This window comes from Callorhinus ursinus, unplaced genomic scaffold (assembly GCF_003265705.2).
Source record: "Callorhinus ursinus isolate GAN/ISIS: 27379988/994484 unplaced genomic scaffold, GSC_fseal_2.0 scaffold13, whole genome shotgun sequence".
NCBI lineage: Eukaryota > Metazoa > Chordata > Mammalia > Carnivora > Otariidae > Callorhinus > Callorhinus ursinus.
The window spans coordinates 11979698-12004099 of NW_027397075.1; the positions used below are offsets into that span (position 1 = coordinate 11979698).

Here is a 24402-nt window from a genome sequence, read left to right on the forward strand (position 1 = left end):
GGTTTATCTGTTTATCTGACTGGGCTGCGCAGGGCCATGCCTCTTCATTCGAAGGTGTGTCCCAGAGCCCCCATACATAGGTACCTGGGCTGTTTGTTGAGAGGCGGAGGAGAGGCTAGGTGGGACTGGGAGCCCCTTGTTGGCCCTCTCCTCCCACCCCTCCCACCCCCACAGTGCCCATGGAGTCCCCAGCCTCGATCCCCCTTTCTGTCTTGACTCTCACAGGACCTGGCCCGGCTGCAGGAGGGCCGACAGCCCGAGTACCGGGACGTGACCCTGCAGAAGGTGTCAGACTCAGAGAAGTTGCTGTATGTGCTAGAGGCAGACACAGCCATTGCCAAGCACATGAAGCATCCCCAAGGAGACATGATTGCCGAGGAGTAGGTCCCCTCCGCTCCAGGTTCCTGGGACAGGGCAGGAGGGCTGTGGACTGCTCCACATTCTGGAACCCAACTCAGGGTTTATTGAAAGCTAACTGGATGCTAGACACATGCCAAATGCTTTATGTTATCCTCATGATGACCCATTTTGTAGTCAGGGAAACTGAGGCACAGCACTAATGTCCCCTGTTCTAGGCATAGTGTGACCACAGGTCCCTGACCATCGTGCTGTCTAATCTCCAAGCTTTTGAGCATGGCCTCCCACTCCCTGATGCCCAGCCAGCTTCCTGTGCTCATGGCTCTCCCCTCCACTCAGATGTGGATAAACTGGTACCCAAAATGCCTCCTGCCTGGTTCTGCACCCCCCACCCCGGCAGGGGCAAGGGTCTCAGGGTGCCCCATGAGTCCTTGCACTGTTCCTGTCATGGCCCACACCACCGCTGTGGTTCCTGCTCGATGGCAGGCTCCAGAGAGCAGTGGAACTGCCTGTTTCTTCCAGAACCTTCTATGGTTCTGGGCACACAGTAGGCCCTGGGAAAACATTGATAGGGGAAGGAAGGGTGAGGGAGGATGGTAGTGATTGTCTGGAACCCAAAGCCCCGGTCTCCCTGTCCTTCCAGGCCTCTGAGCAGAAAGCCCCAGCCCGGTGTCTGGGGTGGGAGGCCCCTCCTGGGGGAACGGGCATGGGCAGTGGGCCTGCCAACTGGCCCCACTAACCAGGATGGCCACTCTCCCCACTCAGCATCCGTCAGCTGAAGGAGCGTGTGACCAGCCTCCGTGGGAAACACAAGCAGATCTACAACTTGGTGGTGAAGGAGGTAGACCCGCAGGTCAACTGGGCAGCACTGGTGGATGAAAAGCTGGTACGGCCCTGGCTTCAGCTGTGTGCAGGGAGGACCCCGCCATTTCATGGGTACCACGGTCCTGCCTTACAGCGGGTCATGTTCCTGATGTTTCCCGATGGCTGCATCAGTGAGGACAGCAAGGCTCAGAGAGGTGTAGCACCTAGCCTAGTGTCACCCAGGACGTGGTGGAGACTGGGACCCTCCTGGGATTGCTCTCCAACCCTGGTTGTTGGGGTCCCGGGCAGGCTCGGAGGAGTGGCCGGATGCTCTTCCTCTGCCCTCACCAGCCTGTCCCCACCATGGGGAAGGGCAGCTGCTGGAGCCAGCAGTCCTCCTTTAGTGGTGTGACCTGGGCAACCACTCCCCTGACCAGGCCTCTGTTCCCCCGTCTGTAAAATGGATATGACAGCCATGGAGTCCTCTGAGGTTACAGTGAAATTGAGTGAGCTGACATGTGTAGGTGCGAGGGTGGTAAAGGTGACTGTCACTCCCCCTCTCTCTTCTGGGGCCCCTTGGCCCCCTCCTTGGTTCTTGTGTGTGGGTGGGCTGTGAGTCCTGGGCCCTAGCCCACCCTCTGTGGGTCATCTCTCCGCCTGCCCTCCCAGGACAAACTGAGCGGCCAGAGCTTTGGGACGGACCTGCCGCTGGTGGACCACCAGGTTGAGCAACACAATATCTTCCATAATGAGGTCAAGGCCATCGGGCCCCACCTGGCCAAGGATGGGGGCAAGGTGCGCATGGTGGTGGAGCGGGCCTGGCCCCGGGGGAGGAGGGGCTCACACCTGCAGTCCCGCCCTGACCTGTGTCCCCGGCTCTGTCCGCAGGAGCCAGACAGCGAACTCCAGGCCAAGTACCAGAAACTGCTGGTGAGAAGGCCCCCACCCCGGGAATGGGCCGGGTGGGGGTGGGAAGCCAGGAGTGTGGGCACAGGAAGCGTGTGCAGTGAACGTTTCAAACAGAATGAAAGGGGTTGAGTGGGAAGATCATACCCTGAGCCCCCACCTGAGAGGTGTCCCAGTTTGCTCTGTGCTTGTGGAAAACCCTAACAGGTCCCCTGGATACAGCCCGTCCTGCAGTCGGCATCTTTTTCTTTACTAAGCACCTTCTGTGTGCCAGATACAATGCCATGCGCTTTATAAGCAAAGGTTTTCTATTTCCCTTTTCAAAACTTTTAAGAAATACGTTCTTTTTAAAAGCGCTGTGAATGCCTAAATGCTTCCTTGCTGTGGCCAGTTCAGACCTCTCAGGTGAGAGAGGCACAGGCTCTGGAGCCAGCTGTCTCCATCCCTCGTTGGCAGGGACACCCTGAGCGAGCTCCACAAGCTCTCAGACCCTCAGTTTCCTGACCTGTACAGTGGAGTTCCTTCGAGGCCTTGTCTCCTAGGATTGCTGATGCGGAAGAAGTGCCCAGCATGGTCCTGGCACGCTCCTGTTCGTGTTTGCAGAGCAAAGGCGAGCGTCCCTGCTCCCTCTGTGGTAGCACTTTGCTACTGTGCTCCTAGCCTCTGTACGGGGATCGTGATAAAGGCAAAAATGGAAGCTCTAGCTGCTCACATTTATTGAGCACCAACTGCTTGACAGGCTTTTTTTTTAAGATTTATTTATTTATTTTATTTTTTAAAAAGATTTTATTTATTTGAGAGAGAGAGAATGAGTGATAGAGAGCACGAGAGGGAAGAGGGTCAGAGGGAGAAGCAGACTCCCTGCTGAGCAGGGAGCCCGATGCGGGACTCGATCCCTGGACTCCAGGATCACGACCTGAGCCGAGGGCAGTCGCTTAACCAACTGAGCCACCCAGGCGCCCAAGATTTATTTAATTGACACAGAGAGAAAGAAAGAGAGCACAAGCAGGAGGAATGGCAGGCAGAGGGAGAAGCAGGCTCCCCGCGGAGCAGGGAGCCTGATGCGGGACTCGATCCCAGGACCCTGGGATCACGACCTGAGCTGAAGGCAGACGCTTAACCAACTGAGCCATCCAGGCGCCCCTGTTTGACAGTCTTTGTACCCTGTGAGACCAGTGCTGCTGTCATCCCCGTTTTGTGCGTGAGCAAACTCGAGGCTCCACAAGAAAGTCCGTTCTGTCTGTCTGGCTCACTGGTGTGTGCCCAGAGCCTGGAGCAGAGCCCAGCACTTAGTACCTGCGCCATAGACGGTTGCTGAATGAATGAATGCACTTCGGAGGGTCAGGTGATTGGTTCAAGGGGGTCCAGCCAGGAAGTGTGGAGCTGGGCTTGTCCGCACACCGGCCAGAGCCGGCCCAAGGGGAGGGGTGGAAGGGTGGAAGGAGGCTTCAGCCCTGTCCTTGCCCTCCCCCCCCGCCCCCCTGCAGGCAGCATCCCAGGCTCGGCAGCAGCACCTGAGCACGCTGCAGGATTACATGCAGCGCTGCACCAACGAGCTGTACTGGCTGGACCAGCAGGCCAAGGGCCGCATGCAGTACGACTGGAGTGACCGCAACCTCGACTACCCGAGCCGCCGGCGCCAGTACGAGGTGGGCCCCGGGGCCCTGGGGCATCGGGGGCAGGGCTGGCAGGGAGCACAGGGCTGCCCACTGGGTGCTGAGCCCCTTCCACTGCCCCCTCTGCAGAATTTCATCAACCGGAACCTGGAGGCCAAAGAGGAGAGAATTAACAAGCTGCACAGCGAGGGTGACCAGCTGCTAGCCGCTGAGCACCCCGGGAGGAACTCCATTGAGGTGCGTGTGCCTGGGGAGGGCGTGCCTCCTCCAGGGTGGCCTCAGGGCGGCCTCTACTGTGGGCCGCCGGGACTCAGGCAGCCCCCAAGATGGGGGTCCTGCATCCTGTGTCTGTCTCTCCATTTTGCTGTCTTTCCTTCCTCTGTCTGACCCTATCTCTTCTCGTTATCTCATCCTTTGCCACGTCCGGCCCTCGGCCCCATACAGTACCTGTAATGGTTTCCTAGGGCTGCCATAACCAATGACCACAAACTTGGTGGCTTTAAACAGCAGAAACTTTCTCTCTCTCAGTCTGAAGGCCAGAAGTTTGAAATCAAGATGTTGGCAGGCTTGTTCCCTCTGAAGGTTCTAGTTCCTTCCTTGCCTCTCCTTGCTTCTAGTGGTCGCCAGCAGTCCGTGGCGTTCCTTGGCCTGGGGCTGCGTCGCTCATAACTCTGCCTCTGTCTTCACATAACCTCCCCTGTGTGTCTCTCTGTATGTCATCTCCTTTTCTTATAAGGACATCAGTCATTGGACCTTAGGGCCCACCCTCAATCTAGGATGATTTCGTCTTGAGATCCTTAATCAATTATATCTGCAAAGACCCTATTTCCAAATAAAGTCACATTCTGAGTTCTGGGTGGACATGAATTTGGGGGAGGGAGGAATACCATTCAACCCTCTACAGTGCCTTTGTGTGAATTTTTAAAAGCATCACTTTGAGGAGATGCAGCCCGTTTGTCCCTTGTGCAGTGCACAACCCAAGTACCTGTACATGGCAATCCTGCTTGGCTCCTCAACATGTCCCTTTTCTCCTCCCATGCCTGGAAAGAAGCTGGCTGCCTCTGTCAGAGCCACATTCAGGGGGATGCCAGGTGCCCCCTCCCCCACCATTCTCTGGTCCAGAATCCTGCCATTCCTCCCTGGGCATCCCAGGCACCTGCCAAGCAGTGACCTGCTCCCCACCCCCTTCTCTTGGCAGGCACACATGGAGGCGGTGCATGCAGATTGGAAGGAGTACCTGAACCTGCTCATCTGTGAGGAGAGTCACCTGAAGTACATGGAAGACTACCACCAGGTACCCATCAGCCCCAGAGCATCACTGATGGAAGCACACAGGGCTTCCTCCAGGAGCAGGGCTGCCTTCCCAAGCCACCCAGTGCCCATGCTTTTGATGGCATACGTGGGTGTGCCCCCGAGCTTGCCAGGCCCTTGTCTGTCTTCTCTGGAGGCCAGGGCTGGAGAATCTGATTTCAAGGGTCACTGTGGACCCCAGGAAGGAGGTGGGGTTTTCATTTTGGTAAAACATATAGAATAGGAAATCTGCTGTTTTAGCCATTTTTAAGCACATGATGCAGTGTCATTCATTCAGTGTTGTGCAGCCTTCACCTTGGGAAGGTTTACAGAACTTTTCTATCACCCCAAACAAGAACTCTGCACCCATGAAACAATCACTCCCTTCTCTCTGCCTCCCTCCCCCAGCCCCTGGTAAATTTTAACCTGTCTCTATGAATTTTCCTTCTCTACATTTATGAAAATGGACTCACAGGTTACGTGGCCTTTGGTGTCTGGCTTCCTTTCGCTTGACCCTGATGTTTCCAAGGTTCATCAATGTCATGGCATGAATCAGAACTTCATTCCCTTTTATGGCCAAATCCTAGTCCATTTGTACAGACAGACCACATTGTGTTTATCCATTCTTCGTTGGTGGATATTAGCTGGTTTCCACAGGAATGTGTATTTTTCACAAGGGCTGGTGACCTGATTTTTAGGACTGGGGACTCTTGAACTCAGGTGACACTGGTGTAACTTCTGGTTCAGTGCCTGGAGCCCGCTGGGCTATGAGCTTCACAGGGACCTCAGCGTCTCATTCACTATTACAGCCCAGGGGACAGCTGAGTGATTTCAGAGTTGATGGACTAAAGAATGGGCAAGAGAACTTTCTAGAACAAAGTGGGGAGGCTTGTGTTCCGTGTATCAAGACTTTGAAAAGTGTAGAGTGAAGTCAGGGTACCCCTAGCGCAAAGAGAGGAATGGAATAGAAAAGAACTTAAAGCTTTAACAGTACCTATGTATGAACACTTAATATGTATGTCCTAAAAGTGGCGTCACGTGGACTGGTGGGAATGCACCCGGCCCAAGAGGCCCCCAGAAGCCAGACGGGGAGGGTTGGGGGGGTAAGCCTGTAGACACAGCCAGGATCACCCCTAGGTATCCTAGTGGTTTCCTGTCTGTAATAGGGCCATCTGGTCTCCCCTAGTTCCACAAAGACATGAGGGATGCTCAGGAGCTGTTACACAAGGTGGACTCGGACCTGAACCAGAAATATAGCCCTGACTTCAAGGACCAGTACCAGATTGAGTTGCTGCTGCGGGAGCTGGACGTGAGTGATGGGCCCAGCAAGGGCCTCTCCACACCCCTCCCTGCAGCTCCCACCTGGGGAAGGGGGTGGTCTCACCTGGGCCCTCCCCCTGCTACATTCAGGACCAGGAGAAGGCTCTGGACAAGTACGAGCATGTGGTGCGGGGCCTGCAGAAGCGAGGGCAGCAGGTTGTGCCCCTCAAGTACCGCCGGGAGACACCGCTCAAGCCCATCCCCGTGGAGGCACTCTGTGACTTTGAGGGTGACCAGGTGAGCTGCCACCCAGGTGCCCCGGGTGCCCCAGGCAGGCTGGGCCCAGATCTGCCCCTTTGAGGTCACTGAAGAGTCTTAGGAGTGACAATGCTGGATGCAGGGACCCACATAATGTTTTCAGGGAACCTCTGTCCATCTCTGCAGTTGGGGTCACTCTCTGCCAACCCCTGTGCCCCCCCCACCCCCGTGTCCCACCAGCCGCCCTGACCTTCTGTTCTACCAGCTGAGTCCTGTGTCCTGCCTAAACCAGTCACTTTGGCTCCAGATGCCATTCTTACTGGTCAGGCCTGAGTCACATGCCCACCCTGAGCTCTCAGGGACTGGGCGCGGGGCGGGGCGGGGGGGGCAGTTCCCCAAAGGGAAATCCAGGTGAGTGTTGAGACATCAGACCGACCCAACATGTCCCTTTGCAGCTGGACCCTCCCTGCTCTCTATAGTGTAATGTCTTGAGGAGGGTCAGAGAGATGGGCTAAGGTTTGAGGGGTGGGGCGAAATGGCAACTGGGCTTCTGGTCACTGGCCAGGGCAGGTCTCTCCATGTCCTCTGACCGGCCTGCCCCTGCCAGGGCCTGATCTCACGGGGCTACAGCTACACCCTGCAGAGCAACAATGGGGAGAGCTGGGACCTCACGGACAGCGCAGGGAACAAGCTGACTGCCCCCGCCATCTGCTTCGTGATTCCCCCAACTGACCCCGAGGCCCTGGCTCTGACGGACAGGTACGGGGCAAAGGATAGAGCCAGCAAGGACTGGCCCCATCCGCTGGGCCCCTGAGGCCCCATTCACAGCCCTGGGCATCCTGACCCAGCCTCAGAAGGCAACTGACCCCACACCTGCACCCCCTTGGGGGCTCAAGTGGGACAGGAGCAGACCCCGTTGGCCAGGTTGACTTGCCAAATGTCACTGTCCGGCTGTGGGCACAGTCAGTGAGCTGTTTCTCTGCAAGTGCCTCTGGGTCTTTGCATATGCTGTTCCCTCTACTTGGACACCTACCTCTGGGTCTTTGCATATGCTGTTCCCTCTACTTGGACACCTACCTCTGGGCCTTTGCATATGCTGGTCCCTCTACTTGGACACCTACTTCTGTGCCTTTGCATATGCTGTTCCCTCTGGACACCTACTCAAGGCCCGGCTGGCTCAGGCCTCTTGAATTAAGATAGTCCCGTGGCCACGTCTTCTGTGAAAGCCTCCCCCAACTGTTCACTCACCCTCCACGCTGGCTCAAGCACCTTCTCCCACTGCACGCAACTGCCCTTTATTGGAACACTGTGTGTGTCAGTCTCATGGTGGGAAGGGGCTCCTTGAGATTTACTGTCTCCAGAGCCTTGTTCAGTACCCGGTGCAAAGTAAGTACCCAACATCGCCTTTGTTCAATGAGTTGAGGAATGCCTTCGTGTATTCATTCAGCAAGTATTCATTGAGCACCTACTGTGTACTGCTACCTCAGGAGTAACATCTTGCTAGGGAAGACAAAGGAACAAACGAGATAATTTTAGGTAGTAAAATTTGATATGAAGAAGAGGAGAAGGAAGGAAGGATCTACCTGAACCCAGAAGTAAAGAAAGTAGCATTACAGCAAACTTTCCACGTGTGCCGGGTTTTAACTTTTCAGAGCATTTTGATGAGCCTTGTGACTCCCTGGGCCCTTTGCCCAGCCACAGTCTGGAGCCCCGTGTGTGGAGGGGGAGGGGGCGGTGGGCTGCCCCAGGCCCCCAGCGCATTTGTGCACCCACAGCTTGGGCAGCCAGTACCGGGGCGTGCGGCAGAAGGCAGCCAGGAGCAGGAGCAAACTCCAGCAGCGGCATGAGGTGCTGAAGGCAGAGAATCCTGGAGGTGGGTGCCGGGGCCACTGTGCAGGACTCCGGTGGACAGGGAAGAGGGGCTGGACCTTGGGTCTGTGCTGCAGATGGGATGGCAGGAGGCAGGGAGGGCTGGGGTGGGGGAGGCTGGGCCAGCCCCAAAAGTTCCAGCTGGCCTCCTAGGCCCCTCTCCCTGTGCCTCACGGCCCCCCATCCGGTTCCTCACTGCCAGCCGACTCTGTGATTTCCTTCTGGCAGATGCCTCCGACCTTCAGGGGCGGCATCTGCTGGCTGGCTTGGATAAAGTGGCCAGAGATCTGGACCGGCAGGAGAAGGCTATCACAGGGATCCTACGGCCGCCACTGGAGCAGGGCCGGGCTGTGCAGGACAGCGCTGAACGGGCCAAGGACCTTAAGGTACTGCTAGGCTGGTCTCCTCCTCATGGGGGCCTTGGTGCTTGACAGGGACCACCTGCCCCATGTAACCAGAAGTCCTGAGTGGTGGCAGTGAGGGAGGCTGTTTTAGGCTGATGACCAAGGAGGTGCCTGAGCCCTGGCGCCCCCGACACGGCCCCAGGAGGAAGGGCAAGCGAGGCTCACGCTGCCTCCACATGGCTTGCTGCCTGCGGGCTTGTGGCCAAGTGGGAGGCTACAGTGCATGGCGGCCGCAGCTTCGGAGTTAGAGCTGCTTGCTGGCTGCTTGACCGCAGACCCACTATTCGAGCCCAGGCCTCAGTGTGCTCAGAAACAAGGCCAGAGGAGGACGGGTACAGGGGTGGGTCGTGGCCAGGCCCCATCACATCCCTTCCTAAGCTGCTTGGAGTTACAGGGTCACCTGTGAATGGGGAGAGGAAAAGTACCCACCTGGTGGAGTGGCCCCCAAGCTGGTTGAAATCATCCACTTGATGTGGGCGGAAAAGTAGATGCTTGATAATTACCTGTTAATTTCCATCACTCTTGTGAGTCACACCCCACCCTACCAGAAGTCGGGGGACGCTCCTTATGGGCTGGCTCCCCAGGGAGGACAGCAGCTTCCTCTGTGCCTTGAAGGCCCTGGAGGGGGAGGAGGCTGCTGGATTGTGGCCAGCTCCAGGGGTTTTGGTTCCCACAGAACATCACCAATGAGCTGCTGCGGATCGAGCCCGAGAAGGCGCGCAGCACAGCTGAGTGCGAGGAATTCATGCAGGCCCTCCCAGGCAACAGCACCACAACTTTGCTGAAGACCCGGGTGGAGGACACCAACCGCAAATATGAGCACCTGGTGCAGCTGCTGGACTTGGCCCAGGAGAAGTGGGTGTCAGGTGGGCGGTGGGGAGGTTGGGCGGGATCATGGGGCCAGGCGGGCACCCGTCACTCCTGCCCCATGTCCTCAGAGTGGACGTTGCCAACCGTCTGGAGAAGAGCCTGCAGCAGGGCTGGGAGGCTCTGGCCACCTATGAGAAGCAGCTGACCCAGGACGACACAGTGCCTGAGAGTGGCCGCGCCCTGGACAGCAAGAGGCAGGAGCTAGTGGTAAGTCTGGGGACCCAGGACCTCATGAGCCTTTTTCCCCAGGTGCTCCCCACCCACTGCCTCTGAACAGGCGGGGACTGAGGCCCCGAGTACCAGGCCAGCGAGTCTCTAGGTTCTGAAAGGCTGCGTGCCAAGTCAGAGATTGCAAATGGAGACCCAGGGCACGAATCCCAGCTGCTCGGGGGGCTTGTGGAAATCAGGGGCCTGATTTTAAAATGAAGTATCCACGTCAACCAGCCAGATTCCCAGGATCTCTCGACGAGCAGATCTGGCCACCTGGGCCAGCGCGCTCTCCCAAGCAGGTCGGCAGCAGGAGAGTTGGCAGCTGCCTGCAGCCCCAGCATCTGCTTTCTCCGCACTGTTGCCCCTGGGCCGCTTGGCGTGTCTGCCTGCCTGTCGGCTGTGGGCATTCAAGCCCTGGGGAGGCCCCTTCGTCACACACCAGTTCTCCTGTGGGGATCCTCACCTCAGAGCTGAGGCCCTGTGGCTGGAGGGCAGCCAGTCATTCTGGTCCTGGGCGCGGGGTCACAGGGCACATGCTGCCCACTGCAGGGTTTTCAGAGGTCAGGTTTTCCGGGTTGTGGTCATTGTGACGAGACAGAACGTTGCAGAAACGACCACCAGGTTTAAGAAGAAACACGGAGGCAAAGCCCTGATCCCTTCCCATGCCCAGGCTTACTCACCTGCCGAGGCAGGAGGCCCCCAGCAGTTGGGGCAGTGCTGCCTTAGCCCCTGGGAGCCCCAGCCACAGCGCCTGCCGTCTGCCTCTCTGCCCCGGCAGGCCCTGGCCTCTGAGCTGCAGGCCCAGAAGCCCCTCCTCGGTGAGGTGGAACGGAACCTGCAAGCGGCCAAGCAGTGCTCCAGCGCCCTGGCCAGCCGCTTCCAGGAGCATTGCCCGGACCTGGAGCGCCAGGAGGCTGAGGTGCACAAGCTGGGCCAGCGTTCTGACAACCTCCACCAGCAGCTTGAGCTCAGGTGAGGAGCCGCAGGCGGGCAGCAGCCTCCACTTAGCTGGTCTGCGCTGAGGCTGCCGAAGGCTGTTTTCTAAAGTTTCTCTTTTTGAGAAAAGCAGTAATACATCTACAAACTAAAAAACCCAAGGTGATTACAGTGACCAGCCCATCCCCCAAGGGAAGCATGGCTACCAGTTTGTGTCCCCTTCTAAAACTGTCGAGGAGCTGGGGCGGGCACGTAACATGGTTGACAACTCACTGCCTACACCGTAGCTTGCTTTTTCCTGTCATCCACATTGTCGGGGTCGGGCGCCAGTAAATGGAACCTCCTCTTCTCTTTTCTGCAAAAGACCCCGTACAGAACACCTCCTGCTTCCTTAAATATTGCGTAGAATTCACCAATGGAGAAGCCATGCAGACCTGCAAGTCGTTTTGTTTTTGGGGTGTGAGATTTTTTTTTTTTTAAGATTTTATTTATTTGAGAGATAGAGAGCATGAGAGGGGGGAGGGTCAGAGTGGGAAGCAGACTCCCCGCTGAGCAGGGAGCCCGATGTGGGACTCGATCTCGGGACTCCAGGATCATGACCTGAGCTGAAGGCAGTCACCTAACCAACTGAGCCACCCAGGGCCCTGGGGTGTGAGATTTTAACAACAAATTCAACGTCTTCACTAGGTATCAGGCTGCTCTGCGTCATCTGATTCCTGGAGCAGGTCCTGGAGCTTGTCTTTCAAGGAATCTGTCCATCTCCTCAAGTGGGTGAACTGACGGACATAAAAGTGGTCCTAATATCCTCTTATTCACTGGTTCCAGAACCCGAGGGGATGTCCCCTCCCTCGTTCCTGATGTTCTGCCTTTTCTCATTTCATTTATATATTCTTTTTCCTTCCTGACCGTTGTGTGGCTCGTCAATTCACCAACCATTTCAAGGAACTGGCTTTGGTTTCAGGCCTCTTCTCCCTTCTTCTGTCTCCTGTCATGGGCATCTGCTCTCTACCATTTCCTGCTGCTGCTCTTAGCTTTAATTTTTCTTTTTTTCTTTCACTGTTGAGCACTTCCTCCTTTTCCAATAAAAGCACCGAGAACTGCAAATTTCCCTATAAGCACTGCTTTTGCTATGTCCTCCAAATGTTAGTTTTATTTTTAGTGAGTTCAGGTTTCCTAGCGTCTCCTGTGATTTCTCCTTGGACTTGTGGGTTACTGAGGGCCTGTAATGCCCCGTGGGCGTCTCTGCTGGTCAGTACACAGGGACCTACCTGTGCTTGACAGAGGCCGCAGTGTGTTCCAACTTAACATTACGTAATTTCATTAACCACCCTCTTTTTAGGGACTACTTAGGTTATCTTGTTAGATTATCTATGATCCCTCCTGCTTGGAGAGGACTTCTGTGAAAAGGTACAGGAGGCATCCGCTGACTGTGGCAGAGGCCTGACAACGGGCTTTGTCCCCGTAGGGCCCAGAGCCTGCAGAGTGCCAGGGCCGCATATGACAACTACTGCAGCGGCTACGACCACGTGCTCCAGTTCTTGTCCCATATCCCCAGCTACGAGCCCCAGGAGACAGACAGCCTCAGCCAGATGGAGACCAAGCTCAAGAATCAGAAGGTAGGGTGGCTGCCTCCATGTTCACTGGCCTACGGTGGCACGGGCGGGGGGGGGGGGGGGGGGGGGGGGGCCGGGAGGTGCCGCCCCCCTCCCCCGGGGGGGGGGGGGGAGGGGGGGGGGGGGGGGGGGGGCGGGGGGGAGCCAGGCAGTGCCTGCCACCTGCCCCGGTGGGAGGAGGGCAAAGGCCTGGCAGAGCTGTGTCCTCAAGGGACCTCGGCCCTACCTGGCCCTGGCACCTAAGTCTGAGAACGAGAGCGGTCTCGCTCTCCCCTTGGTGTCCAGTACGGGGCCTGGCCTGGCGTGGACCATCCGAGCAGGCTGGCTGAATGAGCAAATGAATGGTCGCCGCAACACAGGGGGAGCACTTGTGGTGAAAGGTCCCACGTCCAGGGTTCAGAGTCCTGGTTCCTTGGAAGGCAGCAGAGTCTTGGAGTGTGGGACAAGGGACATGGGACCCCAACAGCCTAGACTCAAAGCGACGTTCTACCCCTAATAGCTGTGTGCCCCTGGGCAAGTCACTGCACCTCCCTGTGCCTCGGTGTCCTCCTAAACCAGAGACCATGATGGTGCTTCCCTCACAGGGTGGCTGGGAGATTAAATGAGATAATCTAAGTAAGATGGGAGAATAGTGCCTGACGTTTCGAAGCACTCAATAAACACTGGTTTCCGGGCAAAGACTATTATCCTCCCGGCCCTTCTTCACAGGGCCAGAGAACTGCCTTCTGTGACGAACAGCTGTACACAAGGAAGCCTTTCTTTACTCCTTGTGCTACAGAAGAAGAATTTCAGATTCTAAGGAATCCAGCTACTCTATCAAGTTGTTTTTTTTTTTTAATTTGATTTTTAAAGTCTCTGTTGTTTTATAGAACCTGCTAGATGAGATAGCAAGAAGGGAACAGGAAGTTCACGAAGTCTGCACCCACTCCCAGCAGTACCAGCAAGCTGTCAAGGTGAGCCTCTTCCCACCAGGTGCACTGCTTAGGGAAGCCCTGGGCCGGGCATGGCAGGCATCCTGTAAACTGGCACAACCCTGGGGAAAACCAAGGGTACCAGACACTGAATGCCAGAAAAGCGATTTCTACTGCTCAGAGCAGTACACGGGGAGAATTTATCCTCAAGGGGAAAATGACCAAAGAACAATGGAGGATAAACAAAATCGCTCCAACAGCACTATTTATAAAAGCAAAACAGAAAAACAAGAAAGCACCTAAATGGCGGATAGCAGAGAAACAGCCAGGCGAGTTATCCTTCATCCACTTGTCACACTCACACAAGGGGGGGATCGGGAGGCAGCAAGGTGAGGAACTGCTTCCGGCGCTGCGGTAAATGAAGCAGCAGAGTGCCACACGTGGGGCTGGGGGGAGCCCTGGGGGGCGCTTGGGCGAGTGCTGGCACTTTCCGTTGTGTCCTAGGTCGTTTAGAGACCCAGCTCTGTGGTGCTGCTGGGCCGATGGTTCTCAAAACCTCCTGGAGGTTGATGCAGCTGTGCAGACATCTGCAGTCAGCTGCAAGGGGCACAACATTTCGGACTTCATGCCTTTGTCTGCCCTCTCTGACGTCTCTCTCTCACTCAGGACTATGAGTTAGAAGCCGAGAAGCTCAGGTCCCTTCTTGATCTGGAGAATGGAAGGAACAGCCACATGAGCAAGAGAGCCAGGCTCCAGTCTCCTGCTGCCAAAGTGAGGGAAGAGGTGAGCTCTGCAGGCTAGGCCTCCTTGGAGCTGCCGGGGCCTCTAGGGAGCAGGGCATGCAGGCCTCCGAGATGTACACCCAGTAGGGAAGCTGGGCTGAGAAGCCCTCCTGGGTGCAAACAGGTTCAGTAAGAAAAAATAACGGACTTGTTCTCGGGCAGCCACGCTGATACACCTAGAAAGACAGGCTTCTGGAGGTATCTGGGCCAGAGCCATGGATTTGGGAGGCTCCCACTTTGCTCCTCTTAAGTACATATGGAGGGATGATGTGATTCCTTCTACACACGAGAACATTAAGGCACAGATAGGGGACTTAGCCTTCTCCCTCTAAATCCAGTTTTTCCATCAGTTGAGACTGCACTCCAACTCCAGGTAGCAAGAGGCCAGAAGCCACGCTCTGTCCCCAAATGCCGGACTTTCCAAACACTGTCCAGCTTGCTCTTGCTTAGCCTGTTGACTTCTGTTTGCTAACTTCTCTCCTGTAGGAAGCTGCTCTTGCTGCCAAGTTCACGGAAGTTAACGCCATCAATAGACAGAGGCTGCAGAATCTGGAGTTTGCTCTGAGTATCCTGAGACAGGTAACAGATCTTAGTAAAACATTTTTTCTTTTTAGGATTATATTTATTTTAGAGCAAGAGAGCGAAAGAGACAGGGGAAAGGCAGAGGCGAGGGAGAGAATCCCAAGCAGACTCCTCGAATAGCTCGAAGCCCAATCCCACGGCCCCGAGATCACCACCTAAGCGGAAATTAAGAGTCATCCCACTGTGCCACCTAGGTGCCCCTCTAAGACATTTTACTCAAAACTATGCCAGCAGGTGAGAAATAAGGCTCATTCTGCTTCTAAGAAACAGACTGAGCTGGCGGCAGTGTCCCTTGCTAACATGGCTGGACAGCACCAGGCCAAGTACTGGCCCCCGCCAGCGCCTCTGTTGACATGACTGTAACACGCGTGCCATCCAACAAACATCTGCTGAGTTCCCAGGAGCAGGTTACTTATTTTCAGAAGCCCACGTCCGTCCGTCCACACAGTGGAAAATGAAGTAGCACCACTGTGGAAACAAGCTGAGTGCAGAACAGGGGACAACCATCTGTGCACAGATACACGTCTCAAAGATGACCCATAGCCTCTGGGAACACGACCAGAGTGTGGTTTCACTCCACACTCTTCTGTGGCTGTAAAATATTTTATCATTTAAAAAACCTAAACTACTTGTTTTTACCATTTTCAAAAGTAACCCTAGAACTCTAGTGACCTCGGCACTGAGGGAGCCTTCGGGGTCACCGGACAACCAGTCTGACATGCTCATAGGTAACCGAGGTGTGCTCTGACCGGTGGGAACAGGCCAGGCAGAGCGTGCAGCTTTAACCACGCACTGTCTTCTCCTCCTCAGCAGCCGGAGGTGGGAGCGAGCCATGAGACCCTGCAAGGGAGCACAGCAGGCTCCACAGTGGAGGAGACGTGGAAGGTTCAGAAGGAGCTGGACGAGGAGACTGAGCGGAGACAGCAGCTGGAGAAGGAGGTCAGGAGCGCCCAGGAAGAAATCCAGACTCTGCAGAAGCGGAGCCCCCAGGAAGCGGTGGTCAAGAAAGAAGTGCTGAAGAAGGTGCCAGACCCTGTGCTCGAGGAGGGCTTCCAGCAGATGCAGCAGACCCTGGTGGAGGAGCAGCACAAGAACCAGCTGCTGCAGGACGAACTGGAGACGCTGCGGCTGCGGCTGCGCACCCTGGAGCAGGAGACCAGGGATGGGGGGCAGGAGTATGTGGTCAAGGAGGTCCTGCGCATCGAGCCAGACAGAGCCCAGGCGGATGAGGTCCTGAAGCTCAGGGAGGAGCTGGAGGAGCTGAGGCGGCAGAAAGGCACCCGGGAAGCAGAGGCGGCCCTCCTGCAGCAGCGCATCACGGCCCTGGCCGAGGAGAAGAACCGGGCACAGGAGGTGGTGACCGAGAAGGAGGTGGTGAAGCTGCAGAATGACCCCCAGCTGGAGGCAGAGTACCGGCAGCTGCAGGAGGCCCAGCAGCGGGAGGGCCAGCTCAGGGAGGAGTGCGAGGAGGAACTGACCTTCCTCCAGGACAAGCTCAAGAGGCTGGAGAAGGAGCGGGCCATGGCGGAGGGGAAGATCACAGTGAAGGAGGTGCTCAAGGTGGAAAAGGATGTGGCAACCGAGAGGGAGGTGGGAGACCTCAAACGCCAGTATGAGGATGAGGAGGCCAAGGCTCGCGCCAACCAGAGGGAGAAGACTGAGCTGCTCCGCAAGATTTGGGCCTTGGAGGAGGAAAATGCCAGAGTGCTGGTGCAGGAGAAAGTGCGGGAAATCGTCCGGCCGGACCCCGAGGCAGAGAGGGAAGTGGCCAACCTCCGCCTGGAGCTCGTGGAGCAGGAGCGCAAGTACCGGGCGGCCGAGGAGCAGCTGAAGAGCTACCGGGGGGAGCTGGAGGCGCTCAGGAGGCGGGGCCCTCAGGTAGAGGTCAAAGAAGTGACCAAGGAAGTCATCAAGTACAAGACTGACCCTGAGATGGAGAAGGAGCTTCAGAGGCTCAGGGAGGAGATTGTGGACAAGACAAGACTCATTGAAAGGTGTGATTTAGAAATCTACCAGCTGAAGCAAGAGATCCAGTCCCTGAAAGACACCAAACCCCAGGTGCAGACCAAGGAGGTGGTCCAGGAGATCCTCCAGTTCCAGGAAGACCCCCAAACCAAAGAGGAAGTGCAGTCTTTGCGGGCCAGGCTCTCAGAGGAACAGAGGAAACAAGTGGATCTGGAAAGGGAGGGGGCCTCCCAGGAGGAGAAGATCAGGCAGAAGGAGGAGGAGCTGTCCCAGGTGAAGGAAAAGGTGGTCCAGCACGAGGTGGTCAGGTACGAGGAGGAGCCCGGCCTGCGGGCTGAGGTGAACGCCTTCACTGAGAGCATCGACGTGGAGCTGCGGCAGATCGACAACCTCCGGGGGGAGCTGCGGCGGCTGCAGCGCCGGCGTGCGGAGCTTGAACGCCAGCTGGAGGAGCTGGAACGCGAGAGGCAGGCGCGCAGGGAGGCCGAGCTGGAGGTGCAGCGTCTGAAGCAGCGGCTGGCCGACCTGGAGGAGGAGGAGGGGGAGGCCCGGGAGAAAGTGACCCTCAAGCAGAAGGTGGTGCTGCAGCAGGATCCCCAGCAGGCCAGGGAACACTCTCTGCTCAAAGTCCAGCTCGAGGAAGAGAGGCACCGGCGGCAGGTCCTGGAGAGCGAACTCGAGACCCTGAGAAAGAAGCTCGACAACCTGGAGAAGATGGAGGTCAAGGAGAAGGTGGTCTTCTCCGAAAGCATCCAGGTGGAGAAAGGTGACACCGAACAAGAGATCCAGAAGCTCAAGAGCAGCCTGGAGGAGGAGAGCCGGAGCAAGAGGGATCTGGATGCGGAAGTGAGTCGGCTGGAAGCCAAGCTGTCGGAGCTGGAGTTCTGTAACTCCAAGTCATCCAAAGAGCTGGACTTCCTAAGGGAAGAAAACCACAGGCTGCAGCTGGAGCGGCAGAGCCTGCAGCTCGAGACCCGGAGACTCCAGTCGGAAATTGAAATGGCTGCAACAGAAACACGAGACCTGAGAAACATGACCACGGCAGACTCTGCGACGAACCTGGACTCTAGACTGTGGTCCCTGGAGAGAGAACTGGATGACCTCAAGAGGCTCTCCAAAGACAAAGACCTTGAGATCGATGAGCTGCAGAAGCGCCTGGGCTCCGTGGCCGTCAAGAGGGAGCAGAGGGAGAACCACCTCCGGCGCTCCATTGTGGTCATCGACCCCGACACGGGCCGGGAGCTGTCCCCAGAGGAAGCCCATCGGGCCGGTCTCATCGACTGGAACATGTTTGTCAAACTCAGGAGCCAGGAATGTGACTGGGAGGAAATCTCGGTGAAGGGTCCTAGCGGAGAGTCCTCTGTGATCCACGACAGGAAGTCTGGCAGGAAGTTCTCCATTGAAGAGGCCCTGCAGAAAGGAAGGCTGACACCGGCTCAGTATGACCGCTATGTCAACAAGGATATGTCCATTCAGGAGCTGGCCGTCCTGGTGTCTGGACAGAAGTAGGCACAGCCTAGCCCCCTGTCTTCTTGGAAGCCTACCCAGTACCACCGTGTCTTCTCCTCCCTGGCCCTGTGCAGACTCCTGACCTGTGCAGAGCTGAGCACATCCCCCAACCCTCGCTGTCATTCAACCTGGGTGAGGGACCTGCTTCATTCTCTGATGATCAGACAACCATGATGCCACTCTGCTGTCCCTTTTCCTACACACTTCCATCAGTAGACTCCTTGTGTGACACCTGGAAGCAACCCGAAAAAACTAAAGCACATGACCCATGACGACTGAAGAAGACAAGCCCACTCCGAGCACCGGCCTTCACACCCCAGGTTGGGGGGACCCTCGAGCAGAAAGGCCTCCCTTTCACATACCTTTCCATACATCAAAGGACTGGGACCCTCAGGGCTGCTGACCTGCATTCATATCCCCCCTGAGTACTGGCTGAGAGCAGACTTTCTGTCAGAGGCCTCCTGGTGAGACAGATCCGGGTTCTAGGCCAGAAAAGGTGCAAAGCCAGAACAATGTCTGGCCTTCGGTGCTATAGTGAAGGTAAACTGTCAGCCAGATTGTCCCAGGAAAACGCACCATCAGAGAATGTGTTGTGGTTCTGAAATTAAAGTATTTTCATAAAGGACTGTATTGCTATTAGCCTTAGTTTTAGTGCCTTACAAGTCTTCTTATCCGCTCATTGGTATTGAGGTATACTAACCATACACTGACTTCACCAAATGAATTTTAGGTTCTCTGTTATCTCATGTATTATGTAAGAAAATGGGACTAGGGAACTCTATTTATAATGCGAAAATAAACACCTGGTGGCTTGATTCTAATTTCATAGTGTTTCTTCTTCTTTTGCACGTGAGGCTTTTTATTTCCTCTGCTCCCTCTTGGCTTATGGCCAAAATGGATATTCCACATCTACCAGCTCCTAGGGGAAGAAGAATTAGTTGCAAAAAAGGTAAAAAGAATGAGAAACAATGTTTTGGAAACCTTGAAACAATTTATTTAGTTGCTTTATACAAGATTAACAATTTCCACACCACCCCCAACACCAACATAGTCTCGCCGCACAAAAGCCACAGCCCCTCTCACACCTCAGGAGCGGCTGCACCAAGGGCAGCGCCCCCCTCCACCCCACCCCGGAGCCCGCTCTGCCTGCTGGGCGCAACGGCCGTGGCTGTGTAAGTCACTCACTCTTTCGTTACCACAAATAAAGCATAAACAAGAAAAAGAAATCTCATAAACTCCCCATCAAAGAAACGTTTCCCTGAGGCAAGAGGCATCACTAGATTCCTAAAAATGAGGGTATTCTGCTCCAGCTGCACACTCAATGGTACATGGGGAGGAGGGAGCGCTGCAGGGAAGGGACCTTGGGTGTTCTCGGGTGGAGAAACCTGGAGAGTTCCCACTGCTCAGTGTTCACGGGCGGCCTCTGCGCGGCTCTGAGCTCAGCAATACAAATCTCTTCTTTGGCTCTTTTGCTACTACCTAAGACTATATTCTGTAAACAAACTGGAAACCCAAGTTGCAAAACATAGGTACAATGAAGGGATAAGGAATCCACTCTAGCCCATGTGAAATACATGTTGGTTCTTACGTTTAAAAAAGAAAAAGAAAAAAGCCAAACAAACAGCAGAGGCCTAGCCGGACAGCTGACGGAGGTGTTGCTCCATCTGAACCCAGGCAAACCTCTGCATGAACTGAGTTACTGAGCACTGTACCCTGGAAGGCAGGAACCAAGAGAGCTGCCTGTGTCGTCACACAGGTGTACATTCTGAGGAGGCGGATTACTCTTAACATAATTGCAATCACTTAGCTGAAGCAGTCAGTTCAGACACGCCTTGTGGTACACACTTCACCGGACAGGCAAGTGCCCTAACCATCCTTGTGAAGCAGCCGCCTGCTGAGTGCGCTCCGCGGTAGCTGTCCTAGTCTGTCTCTGGCGCACTCTCCATGCTCATCGGCGCGCCACCCTTAAGTCAACGCCCAGCCCTGCTGCGTGGAGAGCTCCAGGACGGCGAGGCCTGTTTCTACATGGCAGACGCTTCACAGAGGTCTGTTCCTGCAGCTCTGCCTGACAATGGTTTCTAAACAAAACAAACTGGAATGTCTGTGACTTGGAACCCCTCATATCCTTGGCCCTCTAAGAGATGAAGGGCTTTGGGGCTCTGCAGTCCACCTGTATGAACTCTGAAATAAACAAAATGGGGGCCCGGGCTGTATTGGGACTTGGGATTTGGGGGCCCAGATGACCTTCAAGTCAGGACGGCACAGATTATGATGTGCAACTGTAAAAAACTCAAACTGGTTATGTCTTAAATACAGACATATCTTTTAAAAAAGTCTTCCATCTGAGATCCACCCAGAGGGCTGAATGGACGTGTCTAATTCTGCTCCACCATAAAGGCACTGGAATTATGTCTTACTATAATATGACAGGCAAAAAGCAGTCCCATTCTATCCAATGCATTAATGGTAATAATGAAATCTGGACCAAAATAAGTGTCTTTAAAAATCCTGTCACAACTGTTGAATCTACAAAGGTCTTTTCTCTGAAAGAGCTTCACTGTCACGTTCAGGCAGAGATGCTGGCCCCCACCATGATGGGCACACATTAGGTGTTCTGAGTATTTTTCAAAAAAACAAGGTAAGTCTCCCAGCTGTGTATTAGCTGGGAGGTTTTTGTCCTGTTGAGCACACAGCGTGAGGATGGGACAGACACCATGACCATCCAGGGATCCCACTGTGGCCAGAAGGAGTCCCTGACCACTAGGGCACCATGAGGTACTCTGACCAAATGCCAGGGGTCAGGTGGATTTAAAGCACGTGTGCCAACTGCTCCGCCCCGACACCAGAGCTTCGTACATGACCCAGCGCGCACCCCAGCCCAGAGCTGCCCCTCCAACGATTGTCCATGACACAGCCGCACAGCCCGGAACACCAGGCCAGTCCGTGCCTCCGGAGAAGCCCAGGGCTGGTCCCCTAACAGAAGGCACATCACAGTGCCAAGAGACGCTCCACTTAGCACTCACACCTTCTCCAGAAGAAAGCCAATCGGGGCAGAAAGAGCATAGTGATTATCCAGTTTCTGAGACCTACTTGTTCAGCTTCCGCCCAGACCTAAGTTAGTCGGGCCTTTCCTCTGAAGAGGTCACAATTTCCGTGGTACACCGGGCCCTTTTCCGTGAAGTTGAGAAGCATCTGGAAAAGAATAAGCAAAAATAACACAAGTCTTTCGGGATCTCAGATTCCCTCAAGGTGGCGGTAACAAAACCTCAAGGAGATCACCTACATAGCAAAAGCCCCCCGAAGGCTGAGCCCAAAAACCCTTGGCAAAGACTGAAAGCACTGCCACTTGCAGCAGCTCACAGTGTGCATGGCACTCTGAGCTCTGTGATGGCAGCTGCCCGCTGCATGCCGCGCACCCAGAGCCGCTTCCGTTCCCCACTGCCACCACCATCCCCTGGCGCACTGCGCTCCACTCAAGCAGCAGTGAGCACTCTCACCATCAAAACCCTCCGGCCCTACAAAGACAAATTCAAAGGTGCTAGCATTCCAAGTCTGCACGGGAAAGAAAGCAAGGCAGACACAGTCACACAGCTGAAATAAGCAGGCAGCTTTTCACTTAACAACCACTCAACGTAATCCTCCAACGTGAAGAAGGGCTAAAGGAGACAGAGAGGGTACAGGAAAGTGCTTTTCCTTTTTGTGGTTGTTGAAAATACCACAGGCCAACAGTCATGTTCCAATGGCTCTTCAATTATTTTGTTTCTGTTTGAAAGTGTGACATTCCGTGTGCCACGGAAATTGCAACATCTTCAGAGGAAAGGCCCGGCTAACTACGCTCTTTCTGCTAAGTGGAGCGTCTCCTGGCACTGTGATGTGCCATCTTTCAAACCACACACTCCCACCTAGGTGGCTCTGTGACCCCCATGTTATTCTCTTAGCTACTACAGCAGCCGCCAGTTTGCAGAGTAAGTCCACTGGAGCTATGGCTTCTCTAGAGGAAAATGGAGTCACTGTTGATCCAGGAAGCTTAGCCCCTTGGTTCCTTTCTCTAAAGAAGCAAAATTTCCACCTTGAAAATTTTCAGTCCAGTCTTATGCCCAGACGGCCTGTGGTGCTCACTAGGAATGCATCAGCCTTGGGACACGGGGGCCAGAGACCCCTTGCAAATCTGGAGATAGACACAGACTTGGGAAGCGTCAGGCCACAGGCATGCCTAGCCAGGCAAGCTCCCTGTCTTACTCCCACCCTGGCACCTGTGCACCAGCGCTACCCAGGCTCAGCTTCCTGAAGAATAGCTCTCCCCTGACTGACATAGCATCCCCGGTCCTCTCTGGAGCAGGTCTAGAGTAGTAAGAAGAGCGCAGTAGGCCAAAACCAAGATCCCATGAGGCTTCCCACCAGTGTGCCATGAGGCATGTTTACGAATCATGTTCCAGCACAGGGCGAGGCCAATCACTTACTGGGAAGGTGCCAGCTGGAGCATCTGTGCGGCCTTCTCACAGCAATACCACATCCCTTTCTGAAATCTACTGACCTACAGAGATGAAAAGCAGGAAGAGAAGAGGAATGCTGCCCCAGGTCCTGCTGTGCTCCCTAATGTCTGCCTTCACCCCTGAACTCAAATGAAAGATGCTCCTCTCTGGCACACAGGCTGACATCACAGGGAAGGGTCCCTAAGACCTTGCCCCTGTGACCTTGCTGCTGTTTGGGTTCTCCCTTTCACTTAAAGTTTAGCTGGCCGCACCTGGAAGGTGCAGCAGCTTCAATGTAAAGGCCTTTCAGTGCCCCAATTAGCCCTTGGGTATTAGCACCGATGTGAGCACCAACTTTAGCTAAGGGAATTCACCTGCCTCGCACACAGGCCATTACAAACTCCCCTGTGATCACACAGGATAAGGCTGACCCAGTGGCAGTTCCAAGTGGGGAACGAGGGGAAATTTCAAAGTGGAAGCCTCTGTCAGTCTCTCTGAGTACTCGAAGAGCCAGAGCCTTGAAGGACAAACCAAGACAATATTGTAACAGCGAGCTGAAGACACTAAACTCCCTGGCAGCAGACAAGGCACCTAATGGGTAGGGAGCAGAATGGCGTACGGGATGCACGGCACTCTGATCACCTGGCAATTACCTGGCAGACTCTGCGGGATGTGGGTGGACACGGCAGCGTGTGGGAGAGGCGCTGCACGGGGTGGGCTGGAGTGCAAGCCAGCCAGGAGACCTGAGAGAAAACAGGAGGGGAGAAAAGAACAAAACACACACATTGAAGACAGGAACAGAAAAGCTGCTTCGGTGGTTGAGAGCCCAGACAACCTACTGGACCGGTCCTGGGTGAGAACCCCAAGGGGAGGGGGGGCTCAGCATGGATCCCAGGAACGCTGCCCATGGTCACACACCAGACAAACACAGGAACCCAGCACACGACAAAAGAACTCATCAGTGGGGGCACAGGTGCTGGGGAACCTTCTGTCCCTCCAGCATGAGGAGAAACGAGAGCAGCACTTACTATGGTTGAGGCCGTGGTGGAATGTCCCAGGGGCAGGACCCGTGACGATGGCATCCTTGGAAACCCCTGCTTTCGCAGAGGACTCGGCGCTGAAGGAGAGCACGTGGAGGGGAAACTGGGAGATGATCCCCAGGGAGTTGGAGTTCATGGCTCCGGGCAGTTTCGCGCTGCCGGACTTGTAGGATGCAGACAGCAGATTTAAGGGCGAGGAGCTGGCCAGCAGCACAGCCCCACTCGTTCCTTTCTGGGGAGGAAACACAGCACGGTCAGAACGCCAGCTCCATCCGCAGCTCACACACAGACCAAGGCTGGAAACGGACGTGCAGGGCGGGGACCCACTCACAGACCACCCTTCAGGAAGGTGCCCCGTACTCTGGCGCCCCAGAGGAAGGAAGATGACAGCCTCTGAACTGGCGTGGAATGGCTCCTAGGACAGTGTTCACTTAAAAAGCTGGGTATTAACTATGCCTCCTTTGTACAAAAAAGAAAGGATATCTTCTGTAGACATCCACAGATGTAGGCACATACAAACACTGGTGTGTCCATATTTATATACATAAAACATACACACATTTGTTTGTACTGATCTTTGTTTTTAGAAAAAACAGGAAAAATGTGAAACTAAGGAATAGTCACCTTGCAGGGGTGGTAGGACAGAACAGAGGCAGGTGAGACCTTGCTGAACATACCTTTCTATAGTTTTGTCTTTGTAAACATATAATCTTTTTATATACTGGAAAAATGAAAACAACTGCTCTCT

General features: G+C 55.1%; 2 protein-coding genes across 8 annotated transcripts in view; one reads left to right on the top strand and one right to left on the bottom strand.

The window, feature by feature from the left end:
- Positions 1-18963, top strand: part of PPL (periplakin) — a 43784-nt gene extending 24821 nt beyond the window's left edge. Inside the window, exons 3-22 of one of the 2 annotated variants that reach the window (XM_025859083.2) lie at positions 226-380; positions 1123-1243; positions 1831-1956; positions 2050-2091; positions 3555-3716; positions 3813-3920; positions 4882-4977; positions 6160-6282; positions 6384-6530; positions 7099-7250; positions 8267-8364; positions 8589-8746; positions 9441-9619; positions 9703-9841; positions 10623-10816; positions 12246-12396; positions 13263-13346; positions 13971-14087; positions 14573-14665; positions 15479-18963. In XM_025859083.2, the coding sequence (XP_025714868.1) occupies positions 226-380; positions 1123-1243; positions 1831-1956; positions 2050-2091; positions 3555-3716; positions 3813-3920; positions 4882-4977; positions 6160-6282; positions 6384-6530; positions 7099-7250; positions 8267-8364; positions 8589-8746; positions 9441-9619; positions 9703-9841; positions 10623-10816; positions 12246-12396; positions 13263-13346; positions 13971-14087; positions 14573-14665; positions 15479-18142 (5109 nt within the window). In that variant the 3' untranslated portion in view covers positions 18143-18963. The remainder of the gene's footprint in view (positions 1-225; positions 381-1122; positions 1244-1830; positions 1957-2049; positions 2092-3554; positions 3717-3812; positions 3921-4881; positions 4978-6159; positions 6283-6383; positions 6531-7098; positions 7251-8266; positions 8365-8588; positions 8747-9440; positions 9620-9702; positions 9842-10622; positions 10817-12245; positions 12397-13262; positions 13347-13970; positions 14088-14572; positions 14666-15478) is intronic. The other variant, XM_073899558.1, reaches the window with a different exon arrangement.
- A 150-nt stretch (positions 18964-19113) lies between these two features.
- The window catches only part of UBN1 (ubinuclein 1), a 42955-nt gene continuing 37666 nt past the window's right edge, over positions 19114-24402 (bottom strand). For 4 of the 6 annotated variants that reach the window (XM_025858997.2, XM_025858995.2, XM_025858999.2 and 1 more), the window contains exons 16-18: positions 23643-23886; positions 23268-23357; positions 19114-21334 (exon numbers count right to left, since the gene is read on the bottom strand). In XM_025858997.2, coding sequence (XP_025714782.1) covers positions 21285-21334; positions 23268-23357; positions 23643-23886 — 384 coding nt within the window. In that variant the 3' untranslated portion in view covers positions 19114-21284. The remainder of the gene's footprint in view (positions 21335-23267; positions 23358-23642; positions 23887-24402) is intronic. The other 2 variants (XM_025858998.2, XM_025859000.2) reach the window with 1 other exon arrangement.